This window comes from Acipenser ruthenus, chromosome 4, assembly GCF_902713425.1.
Source record: "Acipenser ruthenus chromosome 4, fAciRut3.2 maternal haplotype, whole genome shotgun sequence".
Classification (NCBI taxonomy): domain Eukaryota; kingdom Metazoa; phylum Chordata; class Actinopteri; order Acipenseriformes; family Acipenseridae; genus Acipenser; species Acipenser ruthenus.
In genome coordinates, this window is record NC_081192.1 from 81,210,262 (window position 1) to 81,234,118 (window position 23,857).

Consider the following 23,857-nt stretch of genomic DNA (forward strand, 5'->3'; position numbering starts at 1 on the left):
ATAAATTAACTGCGATATTTAAAACACCCACAATACCTGCAGTTGGGCGGCGGGTCCAATGTGATATCGGCCAACTCCTTCTGGATTCTAACGAAAACAAAATACACAACTTGAAACTTGATGAATGACCGATTATAGCAGTGCGGACACACACACACACACACACACACACACACACACACACACACACACACACTCTGCTGACCTCTGTCTGTGAAACAAACATGGCCGCTCCCAGTAGATCGTATTCACTAATTTTTCAAATATAAAATTCACCCCTTTTTCAAAAAAAATATCAATTTTTTTTTCACAAAATAAAAAAATATCTACTTTAGAACCAATATTTGAAATCACTGCTGCGATCTTTTAAGCCTGATTTTCGTAATAAACTGGGTAAGCTAATATGCAAATTAGCTGGTTCCCCATTGAAACAGCATAGCAGGGCTTGTTGTGAGATCTCTTAAAGGAGAAACACACCCATTATGATCTTGTTTTCCTTCTTCCTATACCTTTAAGTTAAGGTTAGACATCGCAAGCAGGCACGTTCTTTATGGGTTTCTCTTTTGCAATTGTAACACCAAGATACCAAAGTAAAGTCTACCAGCTCACACGAAGGTAGCCAGCCAGCCCACCCACCAACAATATTCTAAAATGTACTGTTTTTAAACGTTCTTCAGTAAGGATGTAATTTTTCCTCACCTCTTTGCGCTGGTAGAGAGCAGTTTGGAGGTTTTGCTCATGCTGACTTTACTTTCCTTTTTCTTCGTGACAGTTTCTTTCTCCTTTTGGTGTTGATTTGAGGTCGAGGATGAAGAAGAGCTTGTGCTGGCCCTCGAATCGTCATCCGACATACCGACCAGAAAAAGAAAAAGCAAACCTGGAATCAAAAACAAACAAATGTGTACAGCTTCATGGTGGAAGGCATTGTTTGCCACACGACTAGAACAAAATACCTAGAACACCACCCATATGACTGATGAGATTAACAAGATTGCCTGACACCCATTCATTACCAGCAACAAACCGTGGTATGACTTAAGTTGTCACATCATGACACGATTCCCAGAAGTAATACTGGTTGTTTTATTTATTTATTTATTTATTTATTTATTTATTTATTTAATACAGTTTTAAAAATTTTTTTTTTTTTGAAAAACATTATAATTTGTTTACCCAGCGCCAATTGCTATTTAATCTAATCCATCACAACAGTTTAAACCACCCCGAAAACAGCAATAAATTCAGAGCGAGGAGAAGGAAAGAGAGACAGTTACAATTTAAAAGACAGGGAAGAAAAAAGTTTCCATGATTACTAAAAGAAAAGATTTGAACAACGTCGCAGCCATTCTGAAAACATTATTAAGCTAAGCCTTCCTTTACCAAATTCATAATAGTTTCCCCTTATCAAATCATTACCTACCAATATACCGAGGGGCACATTACAAAATAATCTATCAGCAATGTATTTGATATGTCACACTTCACATTTAAACCCCCGTCCTCAACACAGCGTCTCTCCTTTCTCTCTATTGCGATTGATCGTTGTCTATTCAGCTACATTCCTCGCTCAGATCATTTTCTCGCATATTTCTTCTTTCTGTTTTCTGACATTCCATATTCCTCGTTAACCTCCCAAACTTCCAAGAACGACCCTTTGTAGATACAATAATACATCCAAGGACCTTTGGAAATATCATTTCGAGGCGTTAAATAATAAATTTGTGTTTAAAACGGTACCTCTCTTTGTGTCTGTGACTGCTTCTTAGACTCGTGTCTCTCCCCTCTTGCGGAGCGGAAGTGCTGCTGCAGAGGCAGCGGTAGGCAAATGGAGTTCTATCACCAGGGAGCACAGTCAAAAATGATATTACCGAGGAATAAATATCTAAGAGGTGGCTAGATTACTTGTAGGTACGATTATTCCTCTTCAGAAAATGTTTTACAGTATTATTTGTAACCTGTCTTCTTAAACGTGTGTGTACGAGTGAATGTACATCTCCTTTTTGTCGTCAACATAGAAATAGTGCAAGTACATGTTACTTTCCAAGCATGTGGTTTTGAAGGGCTGGGCAACGGCATCAACATTTTTGTTAAATAATTAATACAAAGCTTCATATCACTCGTGGCATATTCAGAATAATGCAAACAAATAATTCACCTTGCTCATAAAAAGCAACAATGAAAAAAACAACAAAACATGAAACTGTACAGAAACGTGAACAAACCAAACCACAAGAAAAACTGCTTTCACCCCCAGTATTTTTTAGGTTATAATGAAGGGGCTCAAATGTAAACAATCGACTTCTTTGTGATGGTAACTAAACCCAGAATAAGCATTTCCATAACTGGTGGGTAAATTATGCAAAAATCAATACACAGCTATGTAATGTGTGGAGGACAGGGAATGTTCTTTTCCAGGTTTCTTACTCTTCGTCTTCTTACCAGGGTGTACTAGTTGCATCACCCACTGCATCAGAAGCACAGCATGGGACCATCTTGACAGACAAATTAATGCATTCTGGGAATCTTCCGGCATGGAATATGTTCACCAGTGGATCTGTTGTGAAGTTTCAAGGTGTTCCATTATTTAAGACCATCATCCCTTAAACTGAAATTACCTCAAATTACCTGGGAAATCCAACCCGAATACTTCAAAAGTTCAAATCCATCACAAAGGTGTATCAATAAGATATATAATAACTCTGGTAAAGTGGAGCAGTTTATTGAATACATAATACTAGGTAAATAAAGAAGCAATTCAGTTATGCAGCTCACAAAGTCAATGAATGTAATCGAACAGTACAAATAATCAAAGGGTTAAATCAACCAATCAATTAGTTTAATGTCTTAGAGTACACCAGGCTCTGGTAATGTTATGTGAACTTGTTTTATACTCCTCAAACCAGTTCCTTAGAAGTTAGTTGAGGATTAGGTCCTTTTAATTGGAGCAAGGAACAGTGTTGAGGTTGTCTGTGCACCTCTGTATCTTCGCCTTTTCCAACTGCAATCACCAGCAGGAGTCTATGAGATTGTTATTGTATCCAAATTCACAGGCTAGCGGTTTGAACACAAAGCCACAGTTGCTCTAAGACAGGGCAAAAGTGATGAAACACAAAAGACAGAGGTTTGTCAGTTCCAGTCCATTTTGACTGGTCTACTTGATTTTGTAGATCAAGTTTTCTTTTGAAGACAAAGTCCCAGACTCATTCTCTCTTGGGTTCATTTTTCCAATTAACACTCTCCAGGGTCCTTACTTTTATGCCCGGGGGGGAGGGGGGCAAATCCATCATTTGCCAAAACATGGTCCCATGTTTTAGACATAGCGGCTCCAGTTGTCAACACCACCTATTAATAGAACCAATCAGCATGAAGTAACAAGCAAAAAGACAAGCAAAAAAGTAGAGGATAAAACCCAAATCTTGGTTAAGGCTGAATACTGAATATTTGTTATGATTAGGGAGATCAATGATAAGCATCTTTAAGAGACAATGCTGTGACAGTGCTGCAGAACTAAGAAGACAAAATCTTTTTACATTATCACCAAACAGTGTCTCTTCACTTTTGTGCAAGATAAATCTATGATGGAACATGTTGCAAGAATTATTTTAATTTTTTCTACCTGCAACTCATCACTAGTCTTCTCAGTCCATTACACATTCTCTTTATCACATCTAAATTCTCCCAGCTTGTTTCTTTTTTCTGTTATGCTCGGTGCTTGTGCATTTAAAAGAAAAGGACAATAGTAGGGTTAGAAATGCACACTAGCCCTTCATCCAACCGAATTAAACCCCTTTGTTTGAAATTACTAGGTGCTGACCTGTTTGGTATCCTCCTGGCACTACTGATCTTTAACTTACGACAAGTGAAGTACTGCGAAATACCTCTTTAGTATGTTTGTTTGAAAAGGTCAGATTTACATAAGCCTAATACCCTGTTAACCCAATTAAATATCCAATTCTCCCTAACGATGCAAATGAAATTCGATTTAAATCTTACATAGAATTAAGTGCATTGCCCATTAAAAATGTTTAAACTACCAGTGTTTATATTCTGAGCCCTTTCCACGTAACTCTGTCACACAGGCAAATTGCAAAGACAGGATAATGGATAAAATGTCCAACAAATGAAAAGAGCAGATTTAGCGGTCCTTGCTACATCCGCAGGCCAAGGTTAAGTATTGTATTCAGCTGTGACGACTTGATGGTGCTTATGCAGAAGGATGAATTACCTGGATTAACCAAGTTTTGTGCAGATTCAAAAGATTAAATTCAAGCAATGTAGAAAGACAGAGCTGATAGACGTTCCCCTTTGATCACATACTGCCAGGATTTATAAATAATCTCACTTCTTTAATTTATTTCACTTATAGAGACTAAAACCATTCCAGAATTAATAAAAAAAGAAAGAATAACAAAATGAGTTGAAAGGACCATTCCTCATTTTTTTTCCCCATTTCTCTCTTTCCCATTCTACACAACAGTTTTTTTGGGGGAACTATAAATATAATATAACAGACACAATGTACACTACATTAGATGTGTTACTATAGCCCCTTTATGATTTTTGTTTACCCAAAATGTACAATTTTTGTGTTATATTACCGAAGATAAAACACTTTTCGATGGGAATTCAGAAACCTGCAGCAAATGTAGATTAGGTGTATTGTCCGTTACAGAAAAAGTGCTGTCAAATCCCCTTATAAATATTTATAGAACTAATTATATTGCAAGATGATGAGATGTGTGTTTTACATTTATAAGGGTGACACTTATTGGCATCTATTCCATTGATCTAAACATCACCACTGTTTAAATATAAAAATAGGACCAAACCTGACATTTTACTGACTCTCAAAGACAAACATAGACTAAAGGGACAGATGGTGGTTTTCACAAAGACCCCTTCTTTTAACAAGTCCCCTAGCCTAAAATGGTTTAAATGTATCAGAGGTTCATAGCATGTGTCTGATCTGACTAGTACCGGAATACAACCACTGATCACTCAATGTAATGTCAAAAGCAACTGGTGAATGCCAGGTGACTGAGGAGTATGGTATCAATCAATATGCACTGTGACCCTAAACTGAACAGTATGCAGGGAGGGACACAGGAAATCATCCAGAGAGTGTGGCCATATTAGAACCCCCTTCCTTATAAAGTAGCCACACCCTGTATATCTTCAAGAATAATCGTAACACTCCATTTTAAAGACATGTTTTTATTATGGATGTTGTAGGTTGTTGTAGTCAGTACTGGTGAAGAAAAAGATTAATGTTGATTTCCAGTAACAGTAATTCAAAGTAAGGTAAAAGAAGTAACGCTTTATTATTATTTTTGCAATTCCTTATCTTTATAGAGGTATAGTGCTCTCTAAGACATTCTGGTTCACTTCCTTGAATCCTAGCGGCTGATCCTGACCTGCACTGTTACTCTGAATTACATAACAATGTGATCAAAATAAGGTAATACCTTACACAGGTCTACTTCTTACCAGAACTTTCCAATACAAATAACTAGACACAATACTGGTCTACATATCAATAATATACAGTGCATACAAAATGGTAGGAAAGCAATAATACACACATGTTCAAATGTGGTCCAGTAATGGTGTTGTTTGTCAAGTGAATTGGTCAGAGTAGTTCTATATTTGCCCCCTATTTCTTTTCCATTCTATTATGTCAATTATTAAGGTATCTTCTTGGTGTATTGATGAGATATGGAGTTATCACAAAGATAAACTCAATCAAACAATAATGTTCAAAGTAGCAAATCAACATATTGGCAAATCAATAGCATACACATTACATATAGTAACTCGACTACGTTTATTTTCACAGCCTTGGAATGTTGTGCATGAGAAACCAAAAATAAAGCACACACACATTTATTAAGAGCAAAGCCATTTCTTTAATACAGCTGTACACTGACATTCCTTTTGATTATTTTGTTTTTATTATTCATTCTTAATGTCACAATCCCATTATACAAGAGATTATTCTTAGTTTGCCTTTGCTGCTGGCCAATTACACTATACATGCAGTTTAATAAAACATTCTAAAAACTATTAAATGTGAAGAGCAGATGAAAGATTAATTTGTATAATGTGTGTTATTTTTTTTATTGCTACTGATATTTCAACAGTAATGGCTTATTTTTTTAAAATGAATTATCATCTAAGTTTAACAAGAAATGACTTAAAATGAAAATACAAATATCACAGTGACAATAATAAATCTGAAGATCTGAAGAAAATATAAGCATTTTTTCGACATTAGTTTGAGTCCCTTATCATAACAGATTTTTTATCATTTCTATTTAAAACAGTGTGAAGTCATGCTTTAAGTTAAATTTACTCCAAGCGCCTAATCTTATGAACATGCTTAGAAAGAGAGGAACTGAAATGTCCACGACAAGAAATATGAGTAACAAATTGAGGTGGGAAATGATTTAGTGTTAAAACACTCCTGTAACACTGTACACTGTCAAACCTGTTATACTAAGCTGTTGTAAGCCAGATAGTCTTCCTGTGCAGGCTGTGTATGGTATTACAGTACTTTCACAACATAGAAAGTGTTGATATATTTATCTTTAATGGTACTCTGATTATTTATTTATTTTATTGTAAAGGCAGAACAGTTTGTATCTTTTAAATACTGTATGACGCAGGTAACATAACAAGCCACTAGAGAATACCTATAAGCCGAGTGGTAAAGTGAATTACACGTAATGAAGCAAGTCTGTACGGATGTAGAGAGCAATGGAATGAGAGTGAAGCAAATAAAAACAGCAATAACACTGATAAATGTGCTAATATTCAACCCCTTATCTCATACAGCATGACATGGCTTAACTGTTGGAATGCATCTGTGCTGTCAGCCAGTGCGAATGGCAGATAATGGAGAGATGAATTGCAAATACTTCTATGTTTAAAACTGCTCATCTGGACCCTGAACTGGAAGGGAGGAGGAACCTCCATATACAGTTCTGTTTTTTTTTTAAGATTTGTCAAAATTCAGGTTAGACAACAAACTTAACCTGATCATTTATAGGGTTCCATCTAATCGAGCTTTCAGAATTCATTAAAAATTTGATTGGTTCATTTTTTGTTTCTTAATGTGACGTGAATTCAATGCTTTTTGTTCCCATACCTATATTCTGAAGTGGTCCCTTCATCTCTTGCCCATCTAATTCTATGAGAAGTAAAATACTGATAAACAATTGCTGATCAAAGGTTAAAGGAAAGAAGTAGGAAACATTACCTCCAAATACTGACGCAATACGTAATCGGAATATTCCCATATTAACTATATCAAGCTGGTGTAGTGAATCTGAATGTACTACTATTTTCCACATAATGGCATTTTGAAGGGCAACATTTTTTGGGGGCAGAATGGTTTGATACAAAATTTTACAGAGCGCCACCATTAAATTGAAATGAGACTTCTTTTTTTCTTGCAGTTTCATTTAGACTGTGTCATCTGGATGCAGACCCCAAGTGCTTGACTTAGTTTTATTTATTTTGCATGCTTTAATAATTTTTGTCTTGTTCACTGCATAATGTAATTGTGTGATGTATAATAATTGTATTTGAACATCTTCTGTTTTGTCCCCTCAGGACAACACTGAAAATAAGATGTTAAATCTCAATTAGTTTTTTTTTTCTAGTAAAACAATTTGAAATAAATAAATGTATGCTTGCATCCCAGATAATATCACTGTTTCATCATTACACATAACGAATGACTCCATCAAGCATAACTAAATATTATGCTTAAAAAACAAATATAAAACTACAGGCATTTTATGTGGCTATTAACATATTCTTCTTTACACAAATGTAGCCAAAACAAAATTGTACCATTGCAATGCACACACATGGGTATGAGCTTGAGACAGCCAAGATATTGGGGTAAAGACAACAATACAATTGCCCCTTTCTCAAGGATTGAAGCATGGGTGTTATTTAGATCCACTGCTGTTTACATCAGCTGAATAGACCCCAATGTGTATTGTGTATACTGTGTCCTGAGCTGGTATTCTTCAGGTGAATTTACAACGGAGATGTGGCCCCTGTATTATATCTCACCAAAAGGATATCCACCCAACAGCTTGATAAGAAACCCAATACAGTAGTAAGAGCACATTTCGGAGTGTGGTTTAAAAGGAAGTGATTTAAGGAAGTGGTAAGCTTCTGTTGCGAGACTAGAAGTGCGTAACATATATAAAATCCCCCATTCACAGTATGGTATAATCAGCATACACTCAGAGTTTCCACTGCAAACTCGAATGAAAAAGTATACAAAAGAATCAGTAAACATGTACAAAGGGATTTATTTTCAGCCACAGTGTTTTATTCAGTGATTTAATAATACAAGTGTACATCAAACTGATCCACAGTCAGAAGTGGCAGGTAACTAGGAAATTTACAACCACATTTTTATGTAGATCTTAAAAATACATAATTCCTTACTTACATCAACAACCTTTTTTAAAAATCAAAAGGTAGATGATGAACACAGTTTGTGAGATGCACAGTGATTACTGTTTTAAGGTAAATACCAATCTTCATCCTGTTAACATGCACCCACCATTAATGACTTAAGTACAAAAACATTATTCTAAACACTACTTTGAAGTAGAAACAAGATATAATCTGAATTTGTTCCAGGGACCAATTAAAAGAAAAACAACACATATACATGGCTGGGTAATAATAATGCTTTTTTTTCTATAACATTTCCAACAGTCAATGAATTAAAAAACAAAAATCCCCATCTACTCTTTGTATATAAAAAAAAGAAGCTTTCAAGTCAGCAAGGAACAAAGGACAGTTTTTTTTCACAAAAAGGTAAACAAAAGGTACAAGGTAAAGGGATGGTCTACGGTTGCACTTAGTGAATGTGCTTTTACAGTTTAACGAACGTTCCGTAGTGGATTCTTATGTGGCATATCTCTTGGTCCACTGCCTGGCTATTCTGTCATGCTCTGCTCTGTTGGTGAGATACTGAGTGGCAATGCTTCCGACGAGTGGATCAGCTGAAAAAAAAACAACAAACGAGATAAAGTTAAGGTCTTATTTACCCAACAAACTATTTTCTGTGCAGTTCATAGCAAAAACCAGAGGTACAAACACTAGAACACTGAAAACTGTGTTGGCATAGTTTGGTTTTTAAAACCACGGTTATAGGGGATTTACAAAACATGTGTGTAGGTCAGTTCAGTAAAAGGAAGAGGTTGTTTAAAGCTCTGAAGCAGAATATGGCTTATATGTTTTTTTTTTATGCCACGCAAAACCAATGAACATGATACTGCAGAAACCTGGACAGGAGCCAAAAACAGAATGTCAATGTTCATTTCAATTCTGCAGTCCTGGAAAAACTTGGTTGTATTTCTGGAAGGAGAATCTGCCCACTAATCAACACGTCATATCCAAGCGCCATAAAAACACTGTAGCTTTCATTCGTGTCGCTTCTTTTTGTTTGGCCTCTCAGACACGCGTGGCAAGGCCAAACAGGGAGATGACCGTCCTTAGAGCCCGGAGGAAGGGCTACCCTCAGCCATGGATTCCCTAAGGTTCCCTCCTACCAGCGAGTAGGGGGGATTTCCTTACCTGAGTGCCGAGCGGTTCGTATTTAGTTTCTGCAGGGTGCGTGGCAGGCCGGAGAGCCGGGTTCTCCCTCAGTGCATTTCATGCGCGTGGGGCGGGCCCGTGTTTCAGCTGCTTACTTTTCATTCATCCTTTTCCTATTTTTGGGGGCAGATGGCATTGCGCCACTGCAGTCGTTGCATTAACCATTCATCATTTTCTTTTTTCCAGTCATGGTTTTGGCAGCCTTGTCTTTTTAGAGAGGAGGCGGCCCTGTGAGCCACTTCCTTTCCGCGGCACTAGACTACATGATGTCATCGTGTTTTCGCTAGCCGGCCAACATTGCGGACAGCTGTCAGCACCCATGGACAAGGTCTCTGGCCAAATTCATCATCCGTCATTAAATTGTCTGTTCAGTTGCAATTCAAATCATCCACATTGCGGATTCTCTGTACTGAATCATAACAATACAATCTACAATATCCCTACCACATTATGTCAATCAAGCCCAAGGCACTCAGAAATATAGTTAGTTCTGCATGATCCTTAATTAACGAAAGATAACACAGTGTAACAATTTTTTTTTTTTTTTGGTTCCTGGGTAGTAAGTGTTATTTCCTAATTGCTTATGCCTCAAAAGAATAGAAAATGGCTATTATTCCCCACAAACTTTGCTTTTGTGACCAGGACAGTGATATTTTGAAATTTACCTATTTCCAATGAGAAAACGGGCGAATTTGTGTCTTTTCGTTCACATAAAGTCAGAAAAAAACAACATATGAATCCAAATTAACATGTATTTATACTAAAGTAATACAAAAATGACTACAAAAGATTTAGAAGTGAGTAGTTTTTCGAGATTTACGATTATACTGTAAATCACTTTCACGAATCAGTCCCCAAATGTAGTCTCCCATCATGTTCTTGTTATACTGTCCTTGGTAGCGGCGTTCAAAGTCCAGTATATCCTGGTGGAAGCACTCGCCTTGCTCCTCCGAGTACGCTCCCATGTTCTCCTTGAATTTATCAAGATGAGCATCAAGGATATGGACTTTGAGGGACATCCTCCAGCCCATTGTGCCGTAGTTCTTCACCAGAGTCTCAACCAGCTCCACATAGTTTTCGGCCTTGTGATTGCCCAGGAAGCCCCGAACCACTGCGACAAAGCTGTTCCAAGTTGCTTTCTCCTTACTAGTGAGCTTCTTGGGGAATTTATTGCACTCCAGGATCTTCTTTATCTGTGGTCCGACGAAGACACCGGCTTTGACCTTTGCCTAAGACAGCTTAGGGAAGAAGTCTTGAAGGTACTTGAAGGCTGCCGACTCCTTATCTAGAGCTCTGACAAATTGTTTCATGCCCAATTTGATGTGCAGTGGTGGCATCAGCACCTTCCGGGGGTCCCAGCCATACTCATCATACTTCAAGGCGTCCAGCAAGGTCTTGATGCTGTTGTAATCCTCTTTGAGGTGCACCGAGTGAGCCAGGGGAAGAGACAGGTACTTGTTACCATTATGGAGCAACACGGCTTTGAGGCTCCTGGATGAGCTGTCAATGAAGGACAGTATAACGAGAACATGATGGGAGACTACATTTGGGGGCTGATTCGTGAAAGTGATTTACAGTATAATCGTAAATCTCGAAAAACTACTCACTTCTAAATCTTTTGTAGTCATTTTTGTATTACTTTAGTATAAATACATGTTAATTTGGATTCATATGTTGTTTTTTTCTGACTTTATGTGAACGAAAAGACACAAATTTGCCCGTTTTCTCATTGGAAATAGGTAAATTTCACTCATCACTGTCCTGGTCACAAAAGCAAAGTTTGTGGGGAATAATAGCCATTTTCTATACTTTTGAGGCATAAGCAATTAGGAAATAACACTTGCTACCCTGGAACAAAAATTGTGTTACATAGTGTAATGGTAAAAATCACAGGAAATGTAAGTGAAAATCAATAGACTCTGACAACATGTTGTGTAATTTGAACGGACAGAGTGGATGAAGGCATAGCAGAGAGGATGGAGACAAGGTGGAGTTTGGGGGTTTTGTCATGTGGCCATTGACTCGACTGAAGATGCAATGTGACGTGTATCCTAGGAAAATAGTGTATTCTGATTAGTCATCACTATGCTGCACAACCAAAAAAAAAAAATCAATAAACCTGAATAGGCTATTAAAATCTACTAAGGAGTATATAAGTAAAATTACCGTAATTTCAATCTCAATGTGTCAGTTTGGTAAATTACTTTGCACATCATGCAAGCTACTTTGTGAAACTTGGAATGAAATAGCAATGACATTGCATTACCCTTCAGTAGTAGGTAGGTACATAGCCTTCTCAAGAATAATACACCAGAGAGATCACTAACAATACAAACAACGCTTGATGTTAATATCACCATCCCGTTTACAGTTTGCAGGGCAGCATATAAGGATCAGCCTAGTTTTTTTTTTTATCATTAAAATACAATGGCAGGTGTGTGCAATATTTTTTCTCACTTGTATTTTGTGTGTTCAGAAATAAACAGGATCTCTAGACCAATTATAACGTTATACAAAATCTTTGTGTCCCGGTCAATCACTCCACTCCGCATTACACTTATGACATCATTAAATTGTTCAATATCATTTAAATCCCCACACCCTTTATTTACGTGTTTTAATTAAAGGTACAAATCATCTACTGTATCCCCTCCAATATTGAACCATTCCCCTCTCCCTTTAATGAATGCAAGGGTGATCAACAAAGTTGTCTATAAGTGGTCTAAAATAACACATCTGTCTAAAGGGGTAAAAAAATACAGGCTCAGTTCTCATCTACCTTGCATGTTCTTTGTCTGTATCTATTTCAGAGTAAAATCTGGATATTTAAAAGAAAATAAGTAAACAAATAAATAAATAAATAAATAAATAAATAATAATGTTTGAATAACTGTCTAAAAAACATATACATAAAACACAGATAATGTAAGTTCATGAGTAACACTTTTAAATAAAATAATGTTTAAGTGAATATTTAAAAAATACATCAGCAAAGGACACAAGTGAATTAAACAACGCTACAGAAGATAATTTACATTAAAAAATGTGTAATGGTTGCCTGTGCAACCCCAGTTGTTGGGAGGTACTGATAGCTAAGGCTACGATTTTGTCACGGAGGTCATGGAAATCGTGAAAATCGGGAATTTGAACAGAAGTCTGTTAGGCACTTCCTTTAAAAATGCAGTATGTTATGCACTGAAAATAGAAATATGCGAGTATCTCTGTAAATTGTTTGGTTGTGTATGCACACAGCACTAATGTGTAGATCAGTGAATGAGATTTGTATTATGTACATGAACACAGATTGGATGTTACTGTTAACACTCAGTTGTGATCTTCACATACATACAGTGCTTGTTAATTTTTTTTTTTTAATATTAATTAATATTTACATTTTATTTCTTTTTTTCATACAATGTAGTGCACCCAAGTACTCGCTTTCTCAAACATTGCTAAACAAAATACTTCAGTCTGCTGTTAAACATCTTTTTTTATTTCCTGCAAACTGTAGATAAAACGAGAGGTCTATCTGTTTTGTAGTCTTTTTTCTAATCTATGTGATGCCCCGTTTCCTGGACATGGTGCCTGCCTGTGTGATTTGACTTTTCAAATCTGCTCTGTAGCTACTCAGAAACAACCAATTTAAATGTCTTGTTCTTATTACTGAAGAAAAAATATATACCGTTTCATTTGAACACGGTAATAACATTTTTATTTATTTATTTTTTTTAAATTTGGAATCACCAATTATTTTACCCCAGATTTTTTCCAAATTTGGAATTCCCAATTATTCAACCCGTCTCACCGCTGCAACCCCCACACTAACTCGGGAGAGACGAGGACGAGCACTCGCGTCCTCCGAAACGTGTGCTGTCAGCCATCTGCTTTTTTTCGCACTGCAAGCCCACCGTGAAGCCATTACAGAACTACAGCTGGTGCGCGGTGAGCCAAGGATTCCCCAGCCAATCTAAACCCTCCCCACCTGGGAACTCCTGTCTGCAGTCGGCAGTAGCATAGCCTGGATTTGAACTGGCGATCTCCAAGCTATAGGGTGGAGTGCCTTTACTAGATGCGCCACTTAGTGGCCCATAAAAAACAATTATTTGACATGTTGATTTTGTGTGTGTGTGTGTGTGTGTGTATATATATGTATTTGTATATTATATATATATATATATATATATATATATATATATATATATATATATATATATATATATATATATATTGTAAGATAGCGGGTTGTGAGAGACAGCAGGGAGGGGGTTAAAACCTCCCTGCGAGAGAAATGCACCGTTTTGTATTGTGTTGCTTTATTGTTTCATTTAATTTTCTAATTGATTTCTTAATTGTATTATTGTTTAGTTTAATTGTTTTATTATTAATTATCATCCGCACCTGGGCATTATTGGGGAATTGGACCCAGGTGCGGGGTTTAAAAGGAGAGCAGGCAGTCTGCTCGAGGCTGCTGAGTAGAAGGAGGCAGAAGAGGTGCGCTGTCTCCGAGTAGCCAAAGGAAGAGAAAAAGTAAGTGTGGTGTAAAACCGGGGGTTTTGAAAGGACGGGAAAACAGCTTAGCTGTCCTGTGGTAGACAGGGTGTTCCTGTGTGTTAGTTAGTGCTCCAAGAGGAGCTAGGTGTTTATTTTGTATTTGTTTTATTTTGTGTTCATTAAAATATAGTGCGTCAGCGCTTTAAAAATCAATTTCAGTGTCCTGGTCGTATTTTTAAAGAGGCAACGAACCCGAGTGGGTACAGCTGTGTTGTAAATCAATTAGGCAGCAATGCACAAAGACAACAACGCACAAAGACACACATACATACATACATACATACATACAGTGGTTATACCAATAATGTCACATTTTGTTGAATTACAAATAATGTATGTACAGCTTTTCAAACAACTTTAACTTTTTTTATTCAAAGCTGTAGTGGTTAAACTGAACACTGTTATATGAGGAGGAGGTTAAATGTCAGCAAAACTTGCAAAGAAAATGTACAAAATGAAATTTACTGGTTGCATAAATATTCAGCCCCTTAAGTCAGTACGTAAGCACCCTTTGCAGCAATTACTGCGATGAACTTTTTGCCCATTCTTCACAGGAACATTGCTCCAGTTCTGATAAGCTTGTTGGGGATCTTCATAAAGTCTCACCATTAATTTTCGATTGGATTCAAGTCAGGACTTTGACTGGGCCAGTCAAGAACATTAATTCTCTTCTTGTTTAACCACTCCAGTGTGGCTTTGGCTTTGGCTTTGTGCTTCGGGTCATTGTCCTGCTGAAATATGAATTTCCTCCCCAGTTTCAGAGTCTTGGCTGACTCAAACAGGTTTTCCCCAAGGATTCACCTGTACTTTGCACCATCCATTCTCCCCTCTATCCTGACAAGCTTCCCAGTCCCTGCTGAAGAGAAAGCATCCCCATAACATGATTGGGATGGTGTTGACTGGGTGATGTGCAGTGTTGGGCTTGCGCCAGAAGTAACGCTTGGAATTTAGACCGAAAAGTTTGATTTTTGTCTCATCTGACCACAAAACCTTTTTCCACATGTCTGCAGTACATCTACATGCTTTTTCGCAAACTCCATACATCCTTTAAGATGAGGCTTTTTGAGTAATGGCTTCTTTCTTGCCACCGGTCCATACAGGCCGGCTTTGTGTAGGGACCGGCTTATTGTTGATGTGTGAACACTGACTCCCATAAAGCAACCTCTGTAAAAGCATAGCAATTATCTATTTTATTTTAGTTTTCACAGAATAACAGCAATACATTATAAGCTCATCTGCTAATATTCAATTAATAGTTATATATAAAAGTTTCACAAATAGCAGTCAATAGATAAGACAATCAAAATAAAAGGGTCTAAAGTAAAAAAAAAAAAAAAAAAAAAAAAATTGAAACCAGGACCTACATTATTATTATTATTATTATTATTATTATTATTTATTTCTTAGCAGACGCCCTTATCCAGGGCGACTTACAATTGTTACAAGATATCACATTATTTTTACATACAATTACCCATTTATACAGTTGGGTTTTTACTGGAGCAATCTAGGTAAAGTACCTTGCTCAAGGGTACAGCAGCAGTGTCCCCACTGGGGATTGAACCCACAACCCTCCGGTCAAGAGTCCAGAGCCCTAACCACTACTCCACACTGCTGACATTAATGGCATACAGTTGAACTATAAATTAGCTTATTATTAAACTAACATTATAGAGTTTAAAGTACAGCAAGATTTACAAATAGTTTATAGACAAGAATGGTCATCAATGAATGCTAATAAATCACACAGTCAAGTAGAGCAGACCAATATCATCACCCCAGTTCACCACGCAGTCATAGGACAATGGCACAGCTGACAGCTGCTCCTAAGAACTGAGACAGAGTCACTGTGCCAAGGTAATTACCAGTGACTTGCATAGTGTAGAACAAGGTTGATTTAATCTGACTGATCATTCCAAACAAACAAAGCAGGGTATAAAGAAACACAAAAACACAAATCTTCTTTTTTTTATACACAAAATAAACTACTTAGAATTTTACACCACATTAGTTGAAACATTTTCCCTTGGAAACAACTTCTATCGAAAGTCCGGCAACAACCACTCCGCCACTCAATTTCACTATTTAGTTACTGCCGTGACCTGTCGCATGTTGTCTTTACAGATATTTTAGAAGAACCTATAGAAGTTCTACAGTAATTACAGAACATTTTAGGTAGGCAAAAAGTCAGAATTATTAATAATACGTTAGATTTTTACTTACCAGGGTTACAGTCTGTAAGGAGCGAGCAGATAGATAAGAGAACCTTGGAGATGGTCAGTGCTGGGCTCCAGTTGTCTTTTAGGATATCCAGGCAGATCACTCCCTGGCTGTTAATATTACAGTGGTAGATTCTCGTCCGGAAAGTCACCTATGACATAAAAAACAATATAAAAATTCTGAAAAAAAATAACAATTTAATACCTGAAAGCAAGCCACCTGTAGCAGCCTTCACTGAAGGCTAATCTATAGTCTGTCATGAACCTTCATTTGCGGCTTGGTATTTCAGAATATGCTGATATGAGACAAATGAGGAGGAACCCGCCTGTAATCCCAGGGCCAAATCAGACCCACTAAACAGAGAAACAGCATATTCTAATAATTATGGCTGTCAAAACCAACTGTGAAGACTGATGTTGCAATGCCTGTACTTTTAGGGTATTTTTGGAGCTGTTGTTCCTGTGGCCTTTTTGTTTTTCATTAGTGACTGTGGTTAGAGAGTTAGAGATATCTGGTCACAGAGGTCCCCTTGTAAAGAAGCAGTTATACCTCTGTGAATAGAACAAGCCGTTTGTCATTAAAACAAAAAATGAATTCATTAAATCACTAAAAGAATTGAAAGTTGCGTCTTAACGTAAAAAATTAAATACAGTGTAAAGAAGGCACCATTAAAAGATGTGTTATTTCAGTGTTAATAGCAATAACATTAGGTCAATAAGATAGGGCCTAACTGGTTACATTTCAGTAATATTCATCAATGAAACACTGATGTAGTATTATAAGACTCCTTCTCCCTGGAGTTTTGACAACAAAGACATTTTGTCTTTCTTGTGCAGTAGAACAATGTGTAAGCATTGTTTGACTGTAATTTAACTGTTTTAAAAAGAAAATATTTCCGAAGCAGGCCTGTCAAATGTCATTTGTAAGACAAGATGAACAATTCTTATCTGCTTTGATGTCAATTATTTTATGTTTGACTGTGCAGTTTTATATTACAGAGCAGTATATGTCGTCATCCGGTCACACCATTGTGTCAAAAAGATAAGAGGTTTGGGAAAAGCATATTCATTTTCCAACTTCAAAATATGTTCTTAAACAATATCAGCAGTAGCGTGTTAAAATGACAATATGCAAAACTAAAGTGACATTGCACTGTACATTTTCACTGACAGCAAGAATTGTTGCCATCATGGTGCTACACATTTAAAAAACAAAAAAAAAAATGCTTTGCTCTTTGTAGACAACCCTGGGACTACATACTGACTAAATGAATCAGGCAGGCATTACAATTCAAAAGGAAAAAAAGTAATTAACAATACAGACTCCAGGAGAAACCATCCTCACTAAATCCCAGACTGACATTGCCAACAAAATATCACAGCGGAAATGTGATCTCAGCTTACATTTCAAACCTGAGAAGGGGAATGCAGACAGAAGAAGGGGGCTCTGGTGGAAAACAGTAGGAAGACAGATCTGTGCTTGTTTAACATGCCGAACAAAGCTCAGCATTTTCCCCTCCCCCTCCCCATAACCTATATAACTTTTACAACTCTAGCTTCCTTAAAATGACAATGTATATAATAAAGCACAAAGCTGACAGACGGTCCTGACAATCTATATAGTGTGGTGATGTGACAAGCTGAGTTTAATGCCAGGAGTCCAATGGGTCTCTTGATGGTGTCCCTCTGCTAATATTTAATCCTTGTGCTCTGGCCCTGAAAGCAGGTAGCCAGAGTCATGCTTCTGGGAGGGAGTGCTCTGAGCCCTAGTGTGGGCTAAACTGCACAAGAAGCAGGCGAAGCAGATAATGCCATCTGCTTAAAAAGGTCTTGCTTGGCTAATTGTTTACATGCACGGGCAACTGCTTTGAGGATGAAGCTTGGGACTTGTGGGTCTACAACCAAACTTTTCAGCTCTTAATTACAGTCACATAATTTAAAAGCTTCATATAATAAAAAGAAGCCTAATAAATCTATATCCTGTTTCTGACTTTACTAACAAAGGCATTAGCCAAAACGTTTGTCGGTTTCTCAGTTAAGTCCTTAGGTGCACAATTTGACTGCTTTTACCTAAGTAATATGTGGCTGACTTATAACCAATAGAGGGATCTCATGGCTTTTAGTTATTTGTGCTTCTATCATTATACCAAGCATAGCTTTTAAACACCATTTGAATTACGTATTTTATTGATGTATTAGATTTAAGCCGTGCTCTTCTGTAACTGAGGGTCTCGTTTACATTAGATTTCATACATTTGTGCTATTTACAGTTATAACTGACTATATCAATAAAATATTTAAGGTTTGTGTTAAATACTAAAGAAAAAACATATTTTACACAAAACAGTGCCAATGCCGAGGATTTATAAAAATCTATTATTAAAGCACTGTGCCTTAAGTAAACAATAAATAGTCTATTGAAGAGCACAAGGAATACAAACCCAATTCCATCATAAAGGGAAATGGCTGACAAAAAGGAGTGTAACTCATTGTAGATATTTACTGTTCTGTGTTAAAGTGGTGGTGTACTGAACGCTTCTTTATTTTAATAACACTGTAATGACTTTGCTGCAAAAGTGTAATGCTAATAATGTCATAATGTGTAACAATTTTTGCCTCAACCTGACCTAACACTCAAGCTTTTGTACACGAATAAAAGATAATTTAGTCAACAACCTGTGAACAAGTCTGTGCTTACATTTCACCTTGGACTTGACTTGTTCATTAGCAGCTGAAAATCTTTTTTGGAAAGTCTGACATCCAAACCACAACATTGCTAGGTTTGTAATATTTAGGCTCAGTCGAGAAGGGCGAGAAGAGATCTTCACATATATACTGTGCTTTTAAAAACTCAGGGCCTGATTGACATCAGGAAGAGCAGGGCCATAGCCTCAGGTCACAGGAGACTTTATCTTGCAATGCTCCCTGGGGCTTCCCCTGTTGTATATTAACAGTGGTCCCTGAGCTTTCTGCTATCTAGCCCCCCACTGCTCTGTAAACTACTCCATTACAATAATCTCTAGACAACTGTAAATAGGAGGTGTATAATAATCTCAAAAGCAATTGCAAATGAGATTTGTTGTTTGTCATAAACGTGCTTTCTAACCATTTTCTAAAACAAGGTTAAGGTGGTACTAAGTGATGGAATTGCCCACTTAAAACACTGCTAAGAGTGTTACACAAGGTCTTTTTGCTATGATCATATTAAATCTGAACAAAGACTTGAATATAGCCACTGTTGTTTTCTGATAGAAAGGAATAGTGAAAGTTGTGCAATCACAGTAAATGGTTAATTGATTAAAGGATTATTGCAAAGTGGCTTGCAGTGTACAGGTGCAGGAGTTATGCAGTGCGTAATCAGGAGACAGACAACTGTAATCCACTCAGAATTGGTTTTTAATTATAATCCTGGTCTGGTGACCAAACAATAATTCCAGGCAATGCACAACAATGTGTAATGCACTGGAATAAATAAACAGGTTGCAGTCCCAAATAATAAACACAGTCAATAGTACACGCACAATACACAAACACAGTCACCAGTCCTGGGCGAGTGCTGTAGTGCTTGTGGTGCAAAATACAATTAAATCGTGGTAACAAGTGCAGTGATGTCCGGGTTTGTGCTGGCCTCTGGGGACAGCACTGGATGTGTTTAGCCGTCTACTAAATAACAAGTAAAAGTAACAAACAAAACACTCATGCACGATATAACACAGGTCCTTCCGGTCGATTCCTTAACCAAAACGAAGGAACAGATTACGTCACTTCGTCCCCTTCTTGTACAGTCACACATGGCCCCTTGGTAAACGATTGCAGCCTCTCCTCCAATCCGTGGCTGCCACATCATTTCCCTTCCGGGTCGATGAGTTAGTGCACCGAAGCTCTGCCCCCTTTCTAGATGACCGGCATCCTTTTAACCCTGGGAATGAATTGTCAGGCCAAACAGTCCAGGGTACTCTGTTTCTGTTACTTTGCGCCCTCACAGGTCGGGAGGGAGATTTACCACCAAAGATCATTCTATTTCTGTCACAAGGTGTCAGTGCAGTGCAGATCTTGACATTGTTAAGTATATGTAATCTAGAATTGATAGCTTGTATGACTTTGACTGCATGGAGATGAAGATAGATTGTCTCCCCAGTTTTCTATGTTGTTCATTTAGGAAAAGAGATCTGACGGAACCAGGAACTACTGACCCATCAGCCTATCCTCCATAACCTGTTAAAATCAGGGAATCAATCATATGATTAGGTGATTGTTAGAGTAACAACATTATTGGAGACAGGCAATATGGATTAAGAAAAGTTTGATCCTGTCTGACTAACCAAATAGAGAGTATAACATAATTGAACTGGACTTCAAAAGGCCTGTTGAGAAAGCAAATGTCCTTCACCTCAAATCGGTGGGAGCCATGGTACCGTTGTACATGCACGTAGAAAAGTGAAATAGTAAATAAGGCTTCTTATACCTGTTCCCATTAATACTGACATGTTCTTAACAAAACTGCAGTTTACTCATTGACATTTGGAATACCAAATCTCAGGGCAGTTGTGTCATATTTGTAAAGAGCTGGCTTATCAGCACCTCCATCAACGACACTATCCCGTTACCTGTAATTCTTTGTAAACTTGCAATACAGTAGTTTCTTGTGTTTTGTTTTTAAAAATCAAAATTCAAATCATTAACTTGACACTCAAATGAATTCAACCTCTCAATCTGCTGCAGACTCTATAGCAGTATTCCTACAAAGGGAGCTGCATCCTCCCCTTTCTACACAACCCTTTTTTGTTTTCTCTGATTGATCTGTACAGTAGCTGTTTATTACATTGTTGCACTGTATAGCGCAGTCAACACTAATTTAACCCATTTACTGTAACTGACAGCAGTGGAAAGCTATGAATCAAACTGCAGTTATGGCACCTGACAACACGTCAACCCAAAAGAGGTCTCTTTGGTCAAAAATACCAGTAATTTATTAGAGCTTTACTTCTCTTACTTGCTCTGTCACTTAAGTTTTTTTTTTATGTGATTACATATATGCTTTTATAATGTACGTAGCAAGAAATATGACAAACCAAAACATAATAACTTTCTACATCTTGACTACATTTTGTTTTCATATAAATGTTTTATCTAATTCATCAAGCTCATACGTTCTCATGCCTGCAGCTCTATGTATATGAAAGCTGCAGAAACATGCAATGCCACTACAGTAGAATGAAAATAATTTCCTAGCTTGTCTGTCAATGAGAAAGCTTCAAGCCAAGCTGCTATTACTATTGTGATTTTACTGATACCGTACGAAGGCCCTGATTTATCAATAAAACCAAAATGCAATTTGCACAATTTTTTGGTGAAATGAAAATCAAACTGTTCATGTTATAAAAATGGTAAGCACTTTAATTGAATCACCTTGTTAATAGCTTTGTAAGTGTTTCATTTTCCTTTCACAAAAGGTTGTGCAAATGGCATTTTAATACAAAGACATTGATAAATAAGGCCCTTTGTACTGTATCAGTAAATCTCAGTAGCAATAGTGGACTGTGGTGTTCCCAGCATGGTTTGAAGCTTTTTCTTTGATAAAAGAGCTAGGAGATTGTTTTAATTCTACTATAGTGGCATTTCATATCTTTGCAGCTTTCATATACAAAAAGAGCTACAGGCATGAGAACGCATGAGCTTGGTGAGTCATGAATTGGGCATGACAAGATAGAACATTTCAGTTTTGGAGGAAATGTTGTTACTTGTATTATCATGACTTGGAATTGCTTTATACATACATAAAGTATCATGCAAACCACAGCTTTGTAAGAACAGGAGCTTGAACAAATCTATTTTCATTTTTTTAACCGTTTCCTATTTTTCCAATTATTTCTGATGTATTTTGGCCAAATTGGGATTTCAATATTTGACATCTTCCCAAGGATCCTTTCAGTAAAAGGAAAACGTAGCTCCCCATGATGTATAGTATATCCACTGCATGCACATGTAAAAATGTAAATTTGACAGATAAAGTGAGAAATGCCTTCCTACACCCCCAGATTCTGGATCATCTCAACAGCCTGTGCAAAAGTATGACAAATGAATAAGCGCTTCTCTTTATAGGTAACATACAGAAGGAAACCTCTATTCTGACAGCTCTGAGCTAAAAAATGTCCTTTTCAAGTTACTAGATACAGTAGATGTAAAAAATGGAAGGGTATCAAACACACAGTCAATCTGAAAAACCTCCATATACTACAATATTATGAACACTCAATAGCTTTAGCTAAAATGTTCTTAGCAAGTTTCATTACAATTAGACAGCCCCTCTTACAACACTGTACGCTACAGAGCATGTCAAAGACATAGCAGGTAATAAAACAATGAAAACACACGCAAGCTTTTTTGGGAATGCTTCCATTCACTTCACCAAGTCCCATTGTGGGTTCAGGTTCAGCAACATGTTACAGGTTCATTTACATCACAAGCAATAATACCCAATAGGCCTATTGGGACATACAAATGGGCTGGATATAACAACTTCATAGAAACTCCTCAAACACAATAATGTTAATTTTTGTGATGCATACAGATAACCTGTATTCACTGTGTTTTAGTTTAAACCACACAGGAGGAAATACTTCATTTGTTAAAGATTTGCCATACATTTATCCCGTCAAACACCTATCCAATACACACCTCCCCCCTCAAAGTATCAGGATAATGAATCAATCCCTTTCCCATTAGTCACCAGATGACCGGAACACGTATCCAACTTCTGAACCTTGAGATCCTTGCCATCTGCCTGAGTTATTTCAGTGTCATTATCTTGAGATAATCTAGTATTTTATGTGCTTGCCTACATTGATATAGATTTATAAATTGCTTTTATGTGTGTTTTTTATTTACTGCAAGCTACTTTATAGGACCCTTTATAAGCAGGCCCTATAAAAAGCGGTCTGTCAACTTTTTAGTCACTTTTCATTCGCAGATAGACCTTTATCAAAAGCCTTTAACATACAGTATGTGTTATGTAGAGTCTAGCACAGCTGTGTTTTCATTTAAATGTTTAAACAATGATGATGCAGCAACTATCCTGCCAAGATTTTATTTCCTGCAACTCACAGCGCTACTGTCACTTGGAACAAGGGGTGTGTTTTTGCCTACACAAAACTAGACACATTATGTTATATTATTTGTCTAAAATATACAAATTGGAATATAAAAGCTATGCCTTACATATGGACTGGTCTGCTATCTTTTGTATACTATTTGTATAATAATGGTCTGGAGTTTCAGTTGACTTATCTTTCCTAGACCTATTTACAGGTCTGCAGTGTTCACTGAATTAAGCCATTTTGCACCTGGCACATCACTGGAAATTGGTTTCACATCATTTAAATAAAAATGAATGAAGTCAAACAAACCATAATGCCAATATCAATTAAGGAATGTGTAGCTTTGAAATTACCAGGACC

At 37.0% G+C, this 23,857-nt stretch overlaps 2 protein-coding genes across 7 annotated transcripts in view; both read right to left on the reverse strand.

Moving 5' to 3' along the window:
- LOC117400440 (ubiquitin-conjugating enzyme E2 E1) overlaps positions 1-1,882 on the reverse strand; it is a 34,460-nt gene extending 32,578 nt beyond the window's left edge. The window contains exons 1-3 of one of the 3 annotated variants that reach the window (XM_034000414.3): positions 1,738-1,882; positions 700-877; positions 37-87 (exon numbers count right to left, since the gene is read on the reverse strand). In XM_034000414.3, the coding sequence (XP_033856305.1) occupies positions 37-87; positions 700-851 (203 nt within the window). In that variant the 5' untranslated portion in view covers positions 852-877; positions 1,738-1,882. Of the gene's footprint in view, positions 1-36; positions 88-699; positions 878-1,420; positions 1,551-1,737 lie in introns of those variants that run through there. The other 2 variants (XM_034000415.3, XM_034000416.3) reach the window with 2 other exon arrangements.
- Positions 1,883-8,328: 6,446 nt separating this feature from the next.
- Positions 8,329-23,857, reverse strand: part of LOC117399530 (ubiquitin-conjugating enzyme E2 E2) — a 132,627-nt gene continuing 117,098 nt past the window's right edge. For all 4 annotated transcript variants that reach the window (XM_059022929.1, XM_033998788.3, XM_059022928.1 and 1 more), the window contains 2 exons: positions 16,405-16,552; positions 8,329-9,035 (listed from right to left, as the gene is read on the reverse strand). In XM_059022929.1, coding sequence (XP_058878912.1) covers positions 8,938-9,035; positions 16,405-16,552 — 246 coding nt within the window. In that variant the 3' untranslated portion in view covers positions 8,329-8,937. The remainder of the gene's footprint in view (positions 9,036-16,404; positions 16,553-23,857) is intronic.